The following is a 20,516-nucleotide window of genomic DNA, read 5'->3' as shown; positions in this document are numbered from 1 at the left end:
CATGCTGGGTATCCATTTACTCGGTAAAACCTCATCTTTTAGATTTTACAAAAAAAAAATTAGTAATTTATTGTTTGGGTTTATGCAATCTTCAGACCTAAAATTATTCTTTAAACATATGTGCAACACCGCCCCCCCCCCTCCAAAAAACGGCTCTGGCAGCGAAAGTGTTAGAAAGCAAAGTATTTTGGTTTGGTTGTGTTTATATTAATTTGTATTTCAAGTGGATCTGTTCCACTAAATGTACATCCTTTATACTAGAATGCAACTGTAGTATAGAGGGGTGAAATTTCTGTTTCCACTTTAAGGCTATCATACCTCTGGCAGCGTCAAGTATTATAACTTTATGGGTCGATGGAGAGATTGTCAGACCTTAATCTCAGTATATAGGTCCTGGAATCCAACACAACTATTCAAAGTACCAATCTTATTAGTTGTTTCACTTTGTTGAGAGAAGGAAAAGGCATTGTGAGCAATAGCGCAAAGGCACTCCTGGATGTCCAACTGTCAACCAGCCAACCTTTGCTGTACCTGCCAATAATGAATCCCCACCGTTTGATGCCTAAGGGTAGATAAGGGTAAGCCACAAAACTGTCTGAGAGGGATTACACAGGTTGTTCTTTAAAACTCCGGACTCCTCCAGAATCTCTGCACCAACACAGCACATGCTCTGCTCTGGCCCCATGGAGAATGCTTTATCCCATTCCAAACCTCCTTGCTCTAAAAAGACTGACAGGATGACAGAGCTAAAGCTGCTGACTTGGGTACCATACATTTCTGCAGTAGAGCTGCTCCTGACATCACTCACATAGTGACTACCCAAATAGCAAGCAATTGTGCTGCAAGTTTGAAAATGATTTGCTAATCTATTACTAGACTTGCCAGGCTTCACAAGTGTGTTGCACAATTGCAGCATTGCATGACTCTAAATCAACTTTCTTTACAAACATTCTGCAAGTCTGCTGCAAGTTCTTGTTCAGTCATGTTGTAATCATTCCATCACAAGGGTCACTGTGGCTGAATTTTTATGCAACTTTCTCTTGCTAGAGACTTGCCACGCAAATTTGTTACAAATTGACATTGCAAATGGGGCATGGGGAGGTGGAATTTGCATGGGTGGAACTCCAAAGGGAAAAAGCAAGTGGGAAATTAATAGTGGGGGTATGTTACAGGCCCCCTAATCTGAAGGAAGTGGAATCTCCTATAAGCCCTTGCACACACTTGCAGACATTCCGACCACAAAATCTGTCAGATTTCTTCAGACGGATTTTGTCCGAAACTGGTGTTGCATACACACGGTTGGACAAAGTTGTCGGAAAATCCGATCGTTCGGAACGGGATGATGTTCGTTCGTTACGACGGGACTACATTGCGGCTAGTAGCCAATAGCTTTGGTCTCGTAATTTGATCTGAGCATGCGATTGGAATTCTCTACAAATGATCGGACAAAGTCTGATCGGATCATGTTGTCGGAAAATTTTATATCCAGCTCTCAAACTTTGTTGGTCGGACATTCCGACTGAAAAAGTCAGACGGAGTCCACACACGGTCGGATTATCCGACAACGCGGTCTGATTGGACATTTTTTCCGCCGGAATGTCCAACCGTGTGTACAAAGGCTTACAGGTAGAAATGGAAGCAAGTCAGGGCTAGGTCATCATAACGGGGGACTTCAACTATGCAAATATTGTCTGGGCAGAAGGGACAGCTCGCTCATTAAATGTCTGTCATTTCCTAACTGTCTTTACAGGACATGTCCCGATTGGTGGATTCCCTGACTAGAAAGACTGCATTGCTAGACCCATTAACTACAAATGACTCAGATCTGGTTGCAGATGTGGAAATATGGGACAACTTGGGGACTAGCGATCACAGGATAATTATATTCAGCATACAAGAACACTAAATATCAAAAGCGCTAACTTTTCTAAATGGCGCTCCATACTACAAGATATTAAATGGGACTAAACCCTAGAAACATTGCACACTGAGGAAAAAATGGGAGTGATTTAGGATCATATTAAATAACGTTTTCATCCAGTGTATTCTAATGGGTTGACTGATGGTTCCTTCTGCTGCCGGTGTGCCATGTGAAACCAGGAAGTGTGAAGTGGGGGAGTGGTACTGCAGCTAGGACAGCACTGGATCCTGAGAGGAGCCGGGTAAGTCTTTAGGGGCAGAGGGGCTAGGACAGGTAGTGGAGCTTTTTTTTTTTACCCTAGGGCATAGAATGCACCAAGGTAAAAAAAAAAAAATGAAGTTAGAACCACTTTAAACATCACCTGTTTATTTTAGTCATGACCCTTTATGAAGGAATGCAATCTGCGACAAATGTATTAGACAACAAAAATAATTAGAAAAATGACATTTCTGAATTCTCTGCAAATGTATGTCTGAGGCCTCATAATAATGTATTTAACTGAACATATCCAAGTCTTAAAAAAAACACAGGAAAGAACCAAGGGGCACATTTATAGATCTAGATTTATATATTTTTAGAATAAAACAGGCTTAAGATACTGCTAGAGAGCAATACCCACTTTTTCCCACTCAAAGAGATAAATCATTTGATACATAATCTGCTCAGAGCAGGACCGCAGTGGAAGCGCATGATAATATATAAAAAAAAAAAAAAAAAAAAAAAGGATTGGTGTGAGTAGTGTTTATGCATGCTGGGTTTCAGGTGTCTTAACATTGAGTCAGCATATGGAATTCAATCCAAAATGGTCATATGTCTCTGTATGTGTTTTTCCCATAATACACATCATTGGGTGGTTAAACACCCCTTCTACCTTACACATGAGAGTTTAAATATGAGCTGTGTGGTGTTTTTCAACTTTCTTAACATCGGTGTGTAGTAAAATATTGAGAGCAAAGATGGATCTTCAGGCTGCAGGCTACGACTTACCCAGGCCTGAATGAGTCCATCTCATATGCTCCCTTTACAAAAGGTTTTTGCATCAGGAGAAACCTAACAAGTTTCCTGTATAAATGGTTAGAACATTTATTTTTGTAATTGTGCAGATGGGTGAGAACATTGAATCAACACACAGCTCCTATAAAAAAAATACAAAATAATCAAACAAACGGTATTAAAAATCTATAATAATGTTTATTAACAATGTATGCTCCAAATCTTTGTTTTGTTTCAGATTGCAGTGGATTTGTGGTTTGTCCATCAGCCTCCCTTGGATGGTTTTCGGCTCCTTATGGCTTCAAGGTAGGGGAACTGCATCAGCATACCCCCTCGCATGCTCCTATGGCGAGAGTACTTCCGTCGGCCACTAGGGTGAGCACTACCTTGCCCACGGCGTCCTTTGATCATGCTCAATGTTTCACGGCAAAACACGCATGCGTGATTCATTCCTGCATGCACGCAACGCCATGACGTCACACGTTTTGAGGCAGAGGCGATGACAGCAGTCGGGGCTATTGCCTTCCAGGACACTGAGGGAACAACGTGGTGGCTGCTTACATTGTGGCCAGGACACCAACATCTTGAGGGGAGGGAGGCGGCACCTGAACCGAATTATCCAATCCCCTATAACTATAAGGCCGCGTACACACGGGCGGACTGTTCGCCCAACTTTGTCCGCTGAACAGTGTTTCAGCGGACAGTCCGCCCGTGTGTGGGCTTTCAGCGGACAGTTTCAGCGGACAGTTTGACGGACAAAGTCTTTCGGAAATTCCGAAAAACTGTCCGCTGAAACTTTGTTTGAGCGAACAGTCCGCCCGTGTGTAGGCTACTTTCGAAATGAGCAAACTGTTCCCGCTCGGAGGAAAGTCTGCTCATTTCGAGCGCGTGTGAAGGTAGGCGGGGCCCGCGACGGAGACGTCGCGGGCTCCGCCGCCTGGAATGGACTTAAAGGGGAACCCCAACGCCGAAAAAAATCGGCGTGGGGGTCCCCCTAAAGTCCACAACAGACCCTTGTCCGAGCACGCTACCCGGCCGGCCAGGAAAGGGGGGCGAGCGAGCGCGCCCCCCCTCCTGAGCCGTACCAGGCCGCGTGCCCTCAACATGGGGGGTGCCTTGGGGAAGGGGGGGCCGCGTGGCCCCCCCCCACCCCAAAGCACCTTGTCCCCATGTTGATGAGGACAAGGGCCTCTTCCCGACAACCCTGGCCGTTGGTTGTCGGGGTCTGCGGGCGGGGGGCTTATCGGAATCCGGGAGCCCCCTTTAAGAAGGGGGCCCCCGGATACCGGCCCCCCACCCTATGTGAATGAGTATGGGGTACAATGTACCCCTACCCATTCACCTGTAAAATAAAAGTACCCCAAAAAAAAAACACAACACACGAGAAAAAATATTTTATTGCACAGCTCCGGGGGTCTTCCGTCTTCGGGGGTCTTCTCGCCGGACTCCTCCGCTATCTTCGTGTAGCTCTTTTGCTAGCGGAGGAGTCCGGCTTTCTTCCTCCCCTCCGCCGGCCTCTTCTCCCGACTTCGGGGGTCTTGTCCCCCTCTTCGGTTCTTCTGCCGGGCCACCGCGCCTTCTTGTAGCTCTTTTGCAGGCGGTGGCCCGGTCTTCTGTCGCCGCCGCCTTCCGTTCTTCTGCCGGGCCACCGCGCCTTCTTATAGCTCTTTTGCAGGCGGTGGCCCGGTCTTCTGTCGCCGCTGTCGCCGTCGCCGCCTTCCGTTCTTCTTCTTCTTCTTCTTCTCCAGGAGATGTTGACACGACGCTCTCTCCGGCCGGAATGCCAGAGCCGCCCTGCGCTGCCACTTATATAGTGACAATGGGGCGGTGTCACATGGTATATGTCACATGGGTTGGTCACATGGGTTGATGTCACATGGTGACCCCGCCCCCTTACGATGTCATAGTCCCCATGTGACATCAACCCATGTGACCAACCCATGTGACATACCATGTGACACCGCCCCATTGTCACTATATAAGTGGCAGCGCAGGGCGGCTCTGGCATTCCGGCCGGAGAGAGCGTCGTGTCAACATCTCCTGGAGAAGAAGAAGAAGAACAAGAAGAAGAAGAAGAACGGAAGGCGGCGACGGCGACAGCGGCGACAGAAGACCGGGCCACCGCCTGCAAAAGAGCTATAAGAAGGCGCGGTAGCCCGGCAGAAGAACGGAAGGCGGCGGCGACAGAAGACCGGGCCACCGCCTGCAAAAGAGCTACAAGAAGGCGCGGTGGCCCGGCAGAAGAACCGAAGAGGGGGACAAGACCCCCGAAGTCGGGAGAAGAGGCCGGCGGCGGGGAGGAAGAAAGCCGGACTCCTCCGCTAGCAAAAGAGCTACACGAAGATAGCGGAGGAGTCCGGCGAGAAGACCCCCGAAGACGGAAGACCCCCGGAGCTGTGCAATAAAATATTTTTTCTCGTGTGTTGTGTTTTTTTTTTGGGGTACTTTTATTTTACAGGTGAATGGGTAGGGGTACATTGTACCCCATACTCATTCACATAGGGTGGGGGGCCGGTATCCGGGGGCCCCCTTCTTAAAGGGGGCTCCCGGATTCCGATAAGCCCCCCGCCCGCAGACCCCGACAACCAACGGCCAGGGTTGTCGGGAAGAGGCCCTTGTCCTCATCAACATGGGGACAAGGTGCTTTGGGGTGGGGGGGGGCCGCGCGGCCCCCCCTTCCCCAAGGCACCCCCCATGTTGAGGGCACGCGGCCTGGTACGGCTCAGGAGGGGGGGCGCGCTCGCTCGCCCCCCCTTTCCTGGCCGGCCGGGTAGCGTGCTCGGACAAGGGTCTGTTGTGGACTTTGGGGGAACCCCCACGCCGATTTTTTTTCGGCGTTGGGGTTCCCCTTTAAGTCCATTCCAGGCGGCGGTGCCCGCGACGTCTCCTTCGCGGGCCCTGCCTACCTGTACACGCGCTCGAAATGGGCGGACTTGCCTCCGCCTTACGTGGGCGAGTCCGTTCATTTCAAAAGTTGAGCGAACTGTTTGGCAAACAGTTCGCTGAAACAGTCCGCTCGTGTGTGGGCAAGTCCGCTCATGCAAATTTTGAGCGGACTGTTGCGGCAACTGTTTGACGAACAAAGTTTCAGCGAACAGTCCCCGCGTGTGTACGCGGCCTAAGATGCATTATTTAAACACCAGGCTGCATAGGGAGCAATGCATGATCCCTTGCATGACCTGGATAAATGTTCATTATAAATACATGGCTCAATGCAAGTACAGCATCTCTTATGCAGGATTAACAGACTCTTTGCCTTAATTGCCATTAGTCGGTTTAGGCTGTAATCATTATAGTGTACCGAATTTAAATGTATAACTAATACTATTGTTTGGCTCTCTCCTTTGTTGATAGAGCCTTAACCTTTCATGCATATTTGTAGTAAGGTATTACACCTCATTGACATTGATGATTCACATTCAGTTAAAGCAGCACTCAAGGTAAATTATGTTATTTTCTTTATCCTTATGGTCTGTTTTGTTTGCACAGAGGTGGTTATACTCTTGCTAATAATTAGCGGGTAGACATCATTTACTTCAAATTTTTGCCGTTTCCATATTCCTGCTAGTGCATAGAGGTGTGTCACTATCAATTACATTCCTATTATGATTTTTTTTTTAGCACAGATCATTTTTTTCACTATCAGAGTGTCCAGCCCCCCATACACAGTTCACTTAGCACAAATTTTGTTAACATCACCATGCAAGGGATTATCCCTTTCATTTTAAATACTTATTAAACTATTTTTATTAAAGGACATAAATATCACTGTAATGAGTACACATATTGATAATAAGATTTACAGCGGATGTACACCTTAATAATAAATAAGTCAGATATTTAGAGTACCAAGATTTCAATGATTTGATCTCCATTTGCTACATTGCTAATATTCGGGAATCTGTTGCAGGTGCCGTGCTTCATTTTTCTCTGGGGGTGGTAAAAATGTGTGCTTGCAAGAAGCCACTTTCGGGCTGGATTCCTTTCTTGGAGAGGCAAGGACAATCACAGTGTCGATTGGATCATTCAACTGATTTTAACATTTCTGGTTATAAGGTCATTTATTCCATCTCTCACTGATAAATATAACACCAATGTGTCCATGAAATGTAGTGCACAATGTAAAATGTCTTCTAAAAACTGAGATGTTTATTGTATTCATTTAGAGCAAGCCATCCCCCAGAAGACTTCCATGACTGAATAGGTCAAAACACATCAGTTAATACAGTTAAAACTACGTAATGTAATACTGTACATCTATATGGTTGCATTGCTGTATTATGGAATATGTACTTTGTCCCTAAACCAGAGTCTATATGTTAATAGTAACATGTATTTGCAATTTTTTCTAAAAGATTTTTATATAATGCTTTCCTTCCATCTAGATATCTTGCTGCATTAAAACCCCTTGGGGGAATCTTCCCATAGTATCTATTTTGGGGTGCGCAGCCCAAATATAACCCTCCTATATGTGTTTTTCCCGTAATATGTCTCTGTACTTTAACCACGGGAAGGAAAGTTTTATCCCCTTATGGCCAAGTCGGTTTTTTCTATTCAGCACTGCACTACTTTAAAAGACAACATTGAATGCAAATGAAATTTATATTCATTCATATTTTCACACAAATAGAGCTTACTGTTGATGGTATTTGATCACCACTAGGGTTTTTATTAAAAAATAAATAAATAAATATATATATTATACATATATATATATATATATATATATACACACATATATACACATATATACATACATACACACACAGTGCCTTGCGAAAGTATTTGGCCCCCTTGAACTTTTCAACCTTTTGCCACATTTCAGGCTTCAGACATAAAGATATAAAAATTTTATTTTTTATGAAGCATCACCAACAAGTGGGACACAATTGTGAAGTGTAACGAAATCTATTGGATTTTTGAAACTTTTTTAACTAATAAAAAAATGAAAAGTGGGGCGTGCAAAATTATTCGCCCCCCTCGCGTTAATACTTTGTAGAGCCACCTTTTTCTGCGATTACAGCTGCAAGCCGCTTGGGGTATGTCTCTATCAGTTTTGCACATCGAGAGACTGAAATTCTTGCCCATTCTTCCTTGCAAAACAGCTCGAGCTCAGTGAGGTTGGATGGAGAGCGTTTGTGAACAGCAGTTTTCAGCTCTTTCCACAGATTCTCGATTGGATTCAGGTCTGGACTTTGACTTGGCCATTCTATCACCTGGATACGTTTATTTGTGAACCATTCCTTTGTAGATTTTGCTGTATGTTTGGGATCATTGTCTTGTTGGAAGATAAATTTCCGTCCCAGTTTCAGGTCTTTTGCAGACTCCAACAGGTTTTCATCCAGAATGGTCCTGTATTTGGCTACATCCATCTTCCCCTCAATTTTAACCATCTTCCCTGTCCCTGCTGAAGAAAAGCAGGCCCAAACCATGATGCTGCCACCACCATGTTTGACAGTGGGCATGGTGTGTTGAGGGTGATGAGCTGTGTTGCTTTTACGCCAAACATATCGTTTTGCATTGTGGGCAAAAGTTCGATTTTGGTGTCATCTGACCAGAGCACCTTCTTCCACATGTTTGGCGTGTCTCCCAGGTGGCTTGTGGCAAACTTTAGACGAGACTTTTTATGGATATCTTTGAGAAATGGCTTTCTTCTTGCCACTCTTCCATAAAGGCCATATTTGTGCAGTGTACGACTGATTGTTGTCCTATGGACAGACTCTCCCACCTCAGCTGTAGTTCTCTGCAGTTCATCCAGAGTGATCATGGGCCTCTTGGCTGCATCTCTGATCAGTCTTCTCCTTGTCTGAGCTGAAAGTTTAGAGGGACGGCCAGGTCTTGGTAGATTTGCAGTGTTCTGATACTCCTTCCATTTCAAAATGATCGCTTGCACAGTGCTCCTTGGGATGTTTAAAGCTTGGGAAATCTTTTTGTATCCAAATCCGGCTTTAAACTTCTCCACAACAGTATTATGGACCTGCCTGGTGTGTTCCTTGGTCTTCATGATGCTCTCTGCGCTTTTAACAGAACCCTGAGACTATCACAGAGCAGGTGCATTTATACAGAGACTTGATTACACACAGGTGGATTCTATTTATCACCCTCAGTCATTTAGGACAACATTGCATCATTCAGAGATCCTCGCTGAACTTCTGGAGTGAGTTTGCTGCACTGAAAGTAAAGGGGCCGAATAATTTTGCACGCACCACTTTTCAGTTTTTTATTTGCTAAAAAAGATTAAATTATCCAATAGATTTTGTTCCACTTCACAATTGTGTCCCAATTGTTGGTGATTCTTCACAAAAAATTAAAATTTTATATCTTTATGTTTGAATCCTGAAATGTGGCAAAAGGTTGAAAAGTTCAAGGGGGCCGAATACGTTCGCAAGGCACTATATATATATATATATAAATATATATAAAAGACTAAAATGAAAAAAAATATAAATAATATTTTCTACTTTCCATTAGAAAACATATCTAATATAAAAAATTAAAAGAATCAAAATTAGGCCATAATGTATTCTGTTACATGTCTTTTGGTATAAAAAAAAAAAAAGTATATATTAATTGTTTTGTGCGAAAGTTATAGGGTCTTCAAACTATCGTAGATATACACTGGAATTTACACAGCTATAAATGCTAATGGCGGTGATCAGCGGCTTATAGTGCGACTGCAATCTGTTTTTTGGGAAGGATTATATCGATACCCACAGCAGATTGCACAACCAGTGCATTTCACATTTCAATGCACAAGGAACACAGTTTCCCGCACTGTGTTCTGGTATGAATGAGCTCTTATGCATTTTACTGAAGTGTTCGAAAGCGAAGCAGATTTTATGCAAGTCCCCTCTGCTAACCTACAGGACTGAACATGGACAATATCTTTGCTCTATCCACCAGCAACAATTACGAGATTTATGTTACACTTTTATTTGTAATACTCTTAAATAATTCCCATATGCTTGGTAACTAATGTTTGTTTTAAAGTATTATTATGGCACTGATAACGAAATATATACAGTGGTATCAGGGGTCAGATAAAAATTACCTGCAAGAAGTCCAAAAATGTAAAAGGCAGCAAGTCATCCAGATGTCCAATATCTTTGGAGAATCGGTTCAGAATCCTTCCTGCAAAAAAAATAATGACATGTACATGGTAAAAGCGTAAATGCCAAAGTTGAAACTCAATGCTTCCCATTCAGCAATGTTTTTTCTCTAACAACCAATGTATTATGTTTCAATTCAGGAGTTAACCGAACAGAAAGCATTAGGGGTTCTTTGTGTACACTCGTAGAGAGCAAGCGACTAAAGGAATCATCTTAGGTACAAAAGTGAAAATAAACTGGAATTACACCTTCCTCTTTTTCATCTTAACACAACCTTTTAATCAATAGTCCTTTAGTTAAAAGCAGGACTGGCTACTGAAAGCATGTACGATGTAGAATACCACAGAGTGTCCTTCAGCTGCTTATTTATCACCTGAGCAAAAAGTGGTAGAAGGTAAGTGCCACAGACAAAATTTAGGAAGCCAATAGAAATACTGGTAAGAGCTCACTTTATGAGTCTCTTTAGAAGGACTTATAGTGTCACTATGCTTTTCCCTAAAATCTATCACTTTGTACACTGTAAGACAGAGTTGTGAGGTAATAAACCTAACAAACGCTATTTATTACCCATCATATTCATGTCTGTTGGTACAGCCTCTGAGGTGCCGATATCACTCAGATGTGTTCCTAATAGTTAATATATTATATTCAGATAATATGTTTCCCTGCACTTAAGCTGGGTATACACACAGTTTTTATTTTTTATTCAACCAGTGGCTTGAACGAAAAACACCAGACAGATCCCCACATCAACACAAGTCACGTGGAAGAAGGGATCTCCCCCGCTGCGCTATTGTATCCCGCCAACAAAATACACCGATCAGCGCTTGAAGCCATTGGCTTTTCAGCAAGACCATTCCACAGAAGACAGTTTTTAAAATGGCTTCTGTAGAATGGAGAAGGTTAAACAAGTCTTTTAGTATTTGTGTACCCGACTTTACATACAATTACGCATGAATGTATGACAATACATATTTGGGAGAAAATAAGCATATATTGCATTTTAGAAAATAATTGTGTTCTTTCTTTCACTTTCAGACCTGCACTGGAAAACTGATAGATGCGTACTTCAGAAAAACTCGAAATCACAGGCTGGGTCTGACTAGTTGCCATGAACCTGGATCACTCTAAAGTAGATCGCTGATATGGAGACAAGCAGACCTTTTGGTTGGACTACATCTTAACACAATGCCTTGAAAATTACTGTTACAAGCTATTCGCTGGCTTTTTCACATTTGTATTGTATTTTATGGTAATATATTTGACTTATTTAACCACTTCAATACCAGGCACTTAGACACCTTCCTGCCCAAGCCAATTTTCAGCACTGTAGCAATTTGAATGACAATTGCACGGCCATGCTACACTGTACCCAAACAAAATTTGTAGAGCTTTCTTTTGGTGGTATTTGAACACCTCTGCGATTTTTATGTATTGTGCAACAAATAAAAAAAGGCAGAGAATTTTGAAAAAAAAAAAAAGTTTGTTTGTTTCTGTAAATTTTTTTGTAAAGAAGAACATTTTTGTCTTCAATGATGGGCACCAATATGGCTGCATTGACGGGCACCGATGAGGTGGCACCAATGAGGCGGCACTGAAGGGCACCGCTATGCGTCACGGATGGGCACTCACAGGCAGCATTGATGGACACTCATGGGTGGCACTGATAGGCAACATTGCTGGGCATCACTTAATTATTCTGTTACATAATGGTGCCATTCAGTGCCCATATGTGGGCACTGATTGGCACAGATTTAGCATTAATTTGCACATATGGATGGTCATGGGGGATGTGCCTGGCAATCCATATGTTATGCGCCTCCCTGGTGGTCCAGTGTGGGCATCCAGGGGGGGGCTGCGCTGATAAACAATCAGCGCAGACCCCCCGTCAGGAGAGCCGCTGATCTGCTCTCTACTCGCGTCTGTCAGACGCGAGTGATGAAATGCCGATAACCGGCTCTTCCTGTTTACATCGTGATCAGCCATGATTGGACATGGCTGATCACATGGTAAAGCGCCTCTGGCCTCAGGCTGACACACAGCACCACCGATCGCCGCGATGTGCGCCCCCACGAGCGTGGTGGCTGTTATTCGGCAGGATGACATATGAAGCCCAGTCAGGATAACACAACCACCGCCCGGCCGTCATTCGGCTATAGGCCGGGCAGGAAGTGGTTAAAAAGCACACTATCACACATATTTATACAAAAAAAAAATATATATATATATACAGTGGTGTGAAAAAGTGTTTGCCCCCTTCCTCATTTCCTGTTCCTTTGCATGTTTGTCACACTTAAGTGTTTCGGAACATCAAACCAATTTAAACAATAGTCAAGGACAACACAAGTAAACACAAAATGCAATTTGTAAATGAAGGTGTTTATTATTAAAGGTGAAAAAAAATCCAAACCATCATGGCCCTGTGTGAAAAAGTGATTGCCCCCTAAACCTAATAACTGGTTGGGCCACCCTTAGCAGCAAAAACTGCAACCAAGCGTTTGCGATAACGTGCAATGAGGCTTTTACAGCGTCCTGGAGGAATTTTGGCCCACTCATCTTTGCAGAATTGTCCTAATTCAGTTACATTAGAGGGTTTTCGAGCATGAACGCCCTTTTTAAGGTCATACCACAACATCTCAATAGGATTCAGGTCAGGACTTTGGCTAGGCCACTCCAAAGTCTTCATTTTGTTTTTCTTCAGCCATTCGGTGGTGGACTTGCTGGTGTGTTTAGGATCATTGTCCTGCTGCAGAACCCAAGTTCGTTTCAGCTTGAGTACACGAACTGATGGTCGGACATTCTCCTTCAGGATCTCTTGGTAGACAGCAGAATTCATAGTTCCTTTTATCACGGCAAGTCTTCCAGGTCCTGAAGCAGCAAAACAGCCCCAGACCATCACACTACCACCACCATATTTTACTGTTGGTATAATGTTCTTTTTATGAAATGCAGTGTTCCTTCTACGCCAGATATACTTGGACACACACCTTCCAAAGAGTTCCACTTTTGTCTCATCGGTCCACAGAATGTTGTCCCAAAAGTCTGGGGGTTCATTAAAATGTGTTGTGGAGAAATTGAGACGAGCTTTGATGTTCTTTTTGCTCAGCAGTGGTTTTCTCCTTGGAACTCTGCCATGCAGGCCATTTTTGCCCAGTCTTTTCCTGATGGTGGAGGCATGAACGCTGACCTTAACTGAGGCAAGTGAGGCCTGCAGTTCCTTGGACGTTGTTGTGGGATCTTTTGTGACCTCTTGGATGAGTCGTTGCTGCGCTCTTGGGGTAATTTTGGGCGGCCGGCCACTCCTGGGAAGGTTCACCACTGTTCCATGTCTTCGCCATTTGTGGATAATGGCTCTCACTGTGGTTCGCTGGATTCCCAAAGCTTTGGAAATGGCCTTATAACCCTTTCCAGACTGATAGATCTCAATTACTTTCTTTCTCAATTGTTCCTGAATTTCTTTGGGTCTCGGCATGATGTGTAGCTTTTAAGGATCTTCTGGTGGACCTTACTGTGTCAAGCAGCTCCTATTTAAGTGATGCCTTGATTGTGAACAGGTGTGGCAATAATCAGGCCTGGGTGTGGCTAGAGAAATTGAACTCAGGTGTGGACAACCACAGTTATAGTATGTTTTAACAAGGGGGGCAATCACTTTTTCACACAGGGCCATGATGGTTTGGATTTTTTTTCACCTTTAATAATAAACACCTTCATTTACAAATTGCATTTTGTGTTTACTTGTGTTGTCCTTGACTATTGTTTAAATTGGTTTGATGTTCCGAAACACTTAAGTGTGACAAACATGCAAAGGAACAGGAAATGAGGAAGGGGGCAAACACTTTTTCACACCACTGTATATATATATATATATATACATACATACATACACACACACACATATACACACACACACACACACTACACCCCTCACATTTTTGTAAATATTTTATTCTATCTTTTCATGTGACAACACGGAAGAAATTACACTTTGCTACAATGTAAAGTAGTGAGTGTACAGCTTGTATAACAGTGTGCTTTTGCTGTCCTCTCAAAATAGCTCACACAGCCATTAATGTCTAAACCGCTGATAGCAAAAGGGAGTACACCCCTAAATGAAAATGTCCAAATTGGGCCCAAAGTGTCAATATTTTGTGTGGCCACCATTATTTTCCAGCACTGCCTTAACCCTCTTGGGCATGGAGTTCACCAGAGCTTAACAGGTTGCCACTGGAGTCCTCTTCTACTCCTCCATGACAACATCACAGAGTTGGTAGATGTTAGAGACCTTGCACTTCTCCACCTTTTGTTTGAGGAAATATAGATACACACACACACACACACACACACACACACACACACACACACACACACACTTTTGTCAAAAGTATTGGTACATCTGCCTTTACACAAACATGAACTTTAATGTCATCCCAGTTTTAGTCTGTAGAGTTCAATACCGAGTTGGCCCACTCTTCTGGGAAAGGCGGTCCACAAGGTTTAGGAGTGTGTCTATGGGAATGTTTGACTATTCTTCCAGAAGTGCATTTGTGAGGTCAGGGAGCTACTCAGCATGTAAGCTCGGCAGGATGGGGCACGTAAAAAAAAAAAAATATATATATTTCTTATTTATTTTACTTATTTTTTATTTTTACACTTTTCTTTAAAAAAAAAAAAAAAAAATGGTGCCACTTTTATTCCTATTACAAGGAACGTAAACATTCCTTTGCAATAGAAAAAAAAAGCATGAAAGGACTTCTTAACCACTTCAATACTGGGCATTTTCACCCCCTTCCTGCCCAGGCCAATCTTCAGCGCTGTAACATTTTGCATGACAATTGTGTGGTCATGCAACACATATGAAATTTTGATCTTTTCCCCACAAATGGAGCTTTCTTTTGGTGGTAATTGATCACCTCTGTGGTTTTTATTTTTTGCACTATAAACAAAAGAATAAAACAAAGGATTCGCCCAGGACTTTAAATTAAGTGAACAAGATGAAGATGGTGTGTCCGTTAAAAAAAAAAAAATCGCAATAAGCATATATTTATTGTTTTGTGCAAAATTTATAGCACCTACAAAATAGGGAAAGATTTATGGCATTTTTATTATTTTTTTTTTTTTACTAGTAATGGTCAGCGATCTGAGATTTTTGTCAGGACTGCGATATTGCGGACATATCACACAATTTTGACACTATTTTGGGACCACAGACAATTATACAGAGATCAGTGCTATTAATATGCACTGATCGCTGTATAAATGTCACTGGCAGGGAAGGCATTAACACCAGAGAGTGATCAAAGGGTTAAATGTGTTACCTAGGGAGTGAGTCTAACTGTGGGAGGAGGGGACTGAAGGGGGGAGGTGACCGATCGGGTGTTCCTATATACAAGGAACACAAATCAGTCGCCTCTCTTCTGACAGGACGTGGATCTGTGTTTTTACACACACAGATTCACGTCCCTGCTCTGTGACAAGCAATCGCGCATAGGCTCCCGAGTAGGGATGAGCCGAACACCCCCCGGTTCGGTTCGCACCAGAACTTGCGAACGACCCCCGCGTTCGGTACGAACGTTAGAACCCCATTGAAGTCTATGGGACTCGAACGTTCGAATTGGAAAGTGCTAATTTTAACGGCTAATATGCAAGATAGTGTCCTAAAAAGGGTTTGGCGACCTGCCTCCTGCCTCAGGGGACATGGGTCACTGCAAAAAAAAGTTTTAAAAACTACCGTTTTGGCAGGAGCACTGATTTTAATGACGATTAAAGTGAAAAAAATGTGAAATATTCCTTTAAATATGGTGCCTGGGGGGTGTCTGTAGTATGCCTGTGAAGTGCCACGTGTTTCCCGTGTTTAGAACAGTCCCTGCACAAAATGACATTAAACGGAAATAACACCATTTAAAACTGCTTGCGGTTTTAATGTTATATCTGGTTCCTGCAATATGGTTGAAAATCATTCAGAAAAATGGCATGGGTAGCCCTCCCTGCCCATTACCAGCCTATTTGGGTCTTGTACACATATTAAGGGGAACCCCGTACCCATATTAAAAAAAGGAAATGCGTGTGGCCCCCAGGCCCTATATACTCAGAACAGCAGTATACAGGCGGTGCAAACAAGACAGGGACTGTGTAGGTTTGTTGTGTTAAGTTGAATCTGTTTGTCATTTTCAACCGGTACATTTTTAAAGTGTAGCTCCAGTCAAAAAAAATATCTTTAAGCTTTTTGGAAAACATAGGGAAGGGTTATCACCCCTGTATAATTTGTTTTGTCGTCCATCTTTTTTCATCTCACTTGCTGCTGTCTCCTTGCGTTTGCAAGTAGGAGATGTTTGTAAGTTGGATGTTTGAAAGTAGGGGCCTGCCCTATATTATAGCGGTATGTACTGGGTACAGAGCACGCAGACAGCACGCACTATCTCCTAACACTACTGACTGCAAGCTCTATTATTAACCACTTGTTAGCCCAATGTTTGCATAAAGTGAAAGATGAAGTTATGCTGAGTAAATAGATATCAAACATGTCACTCTTCAAAATTGCACATGCCCGTGGAATGGCGCCAAACGTCGCTACTTAAAAAATCCCCATAGGCGACGCTTTAAATTTTTTTTTACTGGTTACATGTTTTGAGTTGCAGAGGAGGTCTAGGACTAGAATTATTGCTCTCGCTCTAACATTCTCGGCGATACCTCACATGTGTGGCACATGCGAGCACATGGGGACATGGGCGCTTTAATTTTTATTTTATTTTTTTATTGTTCATTTTACTTTATTTATTTTAGTTTGACATTTTTTTTCCCAAAAATATATTTTTGATCACTTTTATTCCTATTACAAGAAATGTAAACATCCCTTGTAATAGGAATATGGGGTGACAGGTCCTCTTTACAGTGAAATCTGGGGGGTCAATATGACCCCACATCTCACCTCTAGGCTGGGAAGCCTGAAATAAAAAATAAAAAAAAGATTCTGGCTTTGATCGTACTGGCGAGTTGGTAGAAGCACCGGAGGGCGGTGAGGGGTGGGGGGCGTCTATGGCTGGGTATTTCAGGGTATCACTGAGTATGGCTGGGTATCTCTGAGTATGACTGGGTATGGCAATTTATGGCAGGGTATTACAGAGTATTGGCGGGGTATTGGCGGGGTACTACAGAGTAATAGCAGGGTACTGCAGAGTATTGGGGGTACTGCAGAGTAATGGCGGGTACTGCAGAGTATTGGGGGGTACTGCAGAGTAATGGGGGTTACTGCAGAGTAATGGGGGTACTGCAGAGTAATGGCAGGGTACTGCACTGCAGAGTAATGGCGGGGTACTGCAGAGTAATGGCGGGGTACTGCACTGCAGAGTAATGGCGGGGTACTGCACTGCAGAGTAATGGCGGGGTACTGCACTGCAGAGTAATGGCGGGGTACTGCACTGCAGAGTAATGGCGGGGTACTGCACTGCAGAGTAATGGCGGGGTACTGCAGAGTAATGGCCGGGTACTGCAGAGTAATGGCAGGGTACTGCACTGCAGAGTAATGGCGGGGTACTGCACTGCAGAGTAATGGCGGGGTACTGCAGAGTAATGGCGGGGTACTGCAGAGTAATGGCGGGGTACTGCAGAGTAATGGCAGGGTACTGCAGAGTATGCACTGGTATGGTAGGGTAGGGAATTGAGGGGTTAAATTCGGTGAGCAGCGATGTGGGCACTGCAGATGCAGCCCACATCGCTGCTGACACCGATCTCTTCCCCTCCGCTGTACCGATCGGTACAGAAAGGGGAGGGAGGAACAGGCGTCATAACATGACGCCGGTTTGTTTCCAAGTGATCACTCCGTCATTTGACGGAGCAATCACGTGGTAAACGGCCGCTATGAGCGGCCGTTTACCGTGATGCGCCGGGTCCTATGGACCCGGCGATCACGGATGCTCTCGAGTGCGCACACCTCGGGGCACGCGAGAGCAGAATTCTGGGAGGCCGTTAATTAACGGCCTCTCTGAGTTAAACAACCGCCCTGAAGCCGTTAATCGGCAATGGGCAGTTGTTAAGTGGTTAAAGCTAGATCACTAGCTATATAGGTGAGGTGAATATAGTGGTGTATACTGCAGTCAGGGCACAGACAACAACCACTACACAGCAGCAAGATAGGAAATCAGCCAAAAACGATTGGTGTGTACTGTGTTGAAGGTACACAGAACACCCACTGCTTCAGATGCAAAGTAACACACTACAGGAGGCCGCCTTAAAGGCGGCCTTATATAGTGTGGGGCGTGCACTACACAGCCTGAGCTATGATTGGCCACAGGCAGGATGCCTGTGGCCAATCATGGCTCTCCTCGCTGCCGGCGCTGCGATTAGCCAAGCATGCGGGGTCACAGTGCATGCTTGGCCAATCATCGGGCAGCAATGCACTGCGCCAACGCAGTGCATTGTGGTCCGCGGGCGCGTCACTCGAATTTTGACGCGAACGGCCAAAACGTTCGGAATTCGCCGAATGCACGAACAGCCAATGTTCGAGTCGAACGTACGTTCGACTCGAACACGAAGCTCATCCCTTCTCCCGAGTGATGCATCGGCCGCATGCCCCTGAGATGGCTGGGAAGCCGAGGATGTCATAATATTATACGTGGGATGGAAAGTTATTAAATATGAGATCTGGGGTCAAAAAGACTAGAATATTTACACTAAAATGTAATAAAAAAATAAATGCATTATGTCATTTGAAAAAAAAAAAATGTCCCTTTAACCTCCCCGGCGGTATGATTATTTCTGATTTTAGGTGCTGAAAGTGGTACAATTATTTTGCATGGAAATTTGGCATTTTATATTGTAGGCCTGCAATTCTTAGGCATTACTCTCTTAAATCTGTCCAAACCAGAATCTAGTAGACATCCCGGGTATGATAAAGTGTATAATATAATAACTATAAATAATGATAAATAATAATAAAAATTATTCAATAATGTAATCAAATCCAAAAACACTGAAATTTGCAGAATTGTCGCTGTCATTAGATTTAGTGTTTGATGATGGATCTCCCCAGAAATCGCTATTGTTCAATTGTGCAAGTGATTCTAATTTATTATCGCTGTTTTCTAGCTGGTCTAAAATCACTTTTGACATAAAGGGACACTTTTTGGTTGCTATGGACAATCTTCAAATTCCAGGCAGAAAAAAAACAGTATTTATAATATAAAAGTGCATGCAGGGCACTGGACAGACCACTAGGGACAAAGGGGATGTGCATTTTTTTTATACAGTACTGTAATCTTACAGATTACTGTATGCGTTTTGGGTTTATACTTTTTTGAATTTGGCGCCGATCTCCGCTACCGTGCGTCGTAACGTCGCAGGGAACAGAGCTCAGCGTCACTCGGCCACTGTGTGAATCGAACAGAGGACGGCTCGCACACACAGCCGGGAGGACATTACAGGTTCCAGGGGACAAGGTAAGTAAGTCTCCCTGTATCCTGCAATGTGATCCAGTCTGGCTCGGGGCTACCGCTCGTGGTACTGAAATTCCACCCCGAGCCAGACTCGGGAATACCGCCAGGCAGGTTAAGAGCTATGGGTGGAAGTGACGCTTTGACGTTGCTTCTGCCCTGCAATGGTATGTAGATGGGTGGGGGCCATTTTGCCAGGGAAAAGGATCCGATCGCCTCCACAGCTGCCAACAGCTCCAGTAAGTGGCGGAGGGCATCGGAGAGCAGTGGGAGGGGGGCCCTCTCCCACCACCGATAAAGGTGATCTTGCAGTGAATACGCCGCAGAGACCACTTTTATCTGAAACTGGACCGCTCACTGAAGAAGAGGATACTGGGGTTATGGTAGCTAGCTGCTGCCATAACAATATCCCTCTTCAAAGTGCTGATGTATATCGTTGTCAGCCGGCCTGAAAGTGGCTAGCTAACACATGTTTCAGCCTGTGATAAATTTTGACGGTCTTAAGAACTAAGGACTCAATTCTAAGCCACCTGATAAATGCAGCAAAAAGCTGCATCGCCTTGTGTTTAAAGGACCAACGACCCCCCTCCATTCCCACGTGGCTTAATAAAGTCAGGAGTGTAGAGATGATGGAAAATATTATGCCTTCGACATTAGATAGAAAGGAACAAATTATCAAAACATGGTTCCCACGGAAGAAATTTATACAGTCGGAAGAAGGGAAGAAATTAATGAGGGGGTGTGGGGGGTGAGGTCCCTAGGGAAGCAAATGAGGAGAGTGGGCAGGCTTTCTTTGTGTCGTTTAGTTCAGCCTTATATCTGTGTTTTTATTGGGGGGACTGAAATTTTATTTTTTTGTTCTGTATGTATTTTTTTTGTTGTTGTTGTATGTATAATAAGAATAAAATAATAGGAGAACTGAAATAAGAATGAGATATATTTAAGTAGAAACAATGTAATCATTGGAATTTATTTTACTATAGCATATATGGATTGATGAAATGAAGAGATCTTGTATATACTTTCTGTTCTTGTGTATAAGCAATAAAGAATTCAAAAGACAAAAAA

General features: G+C 43.7%; 1 protein-coding gene across 4 annotated transcripts in view; it reads right to left on the bottom strand.

The window, feature by feature from the left end:
* ABCC4 (ATP binding cassette subfamily C member 4 (PEL blood group)) overlaps positions 1 to 20,516 on the bottom strand; it is a 508,465-nt gene that overhangs the window by 186,034 nt on the left and 301,915 nt on the right. For 2 of the 4 annotated variants that reach the window (XM_077483041.1, XM_077483038.1), the window contains exon 20: positions 9,966 to 10,045. In XM_077483041.1, the coding sequence (XP_077339167.1) occupies positions 9,966 to 10,045 (80 nt within the window). Of the gene's footprint in view, positions 1 to 6,700; positions 6,901 to 6,942; positions 7,111 to 9,965; positions 10,046 to 20,516 lie in introns of those variants that run through there. The other 2 variants (XM_077483039.1, XM_077483040.1) reach the window with 2 other exon arrangements.

The sequence above is a fragment of the Lithobates pipiens genome, unplaced genomic scaffold, assembly GCF_037356315.1.
Source record: "Lithobates pipiens isolate NorthernLeopardFrog02 unplaced genomic scaffold, aLitPip1_a1.2 Scaffold_16, whole genome shotgun sequence".
NCBI lineage: Eukaryota > Metazoa > Chordata > Amphibia > Anura > Ranidae > Lithobates > Lithobates pipiens.
The sequence above is the reverse complement of the archived record's forward strand: the minus strand, read 5'-3'. Positions and strand labels throughout refer to the sequence as shown.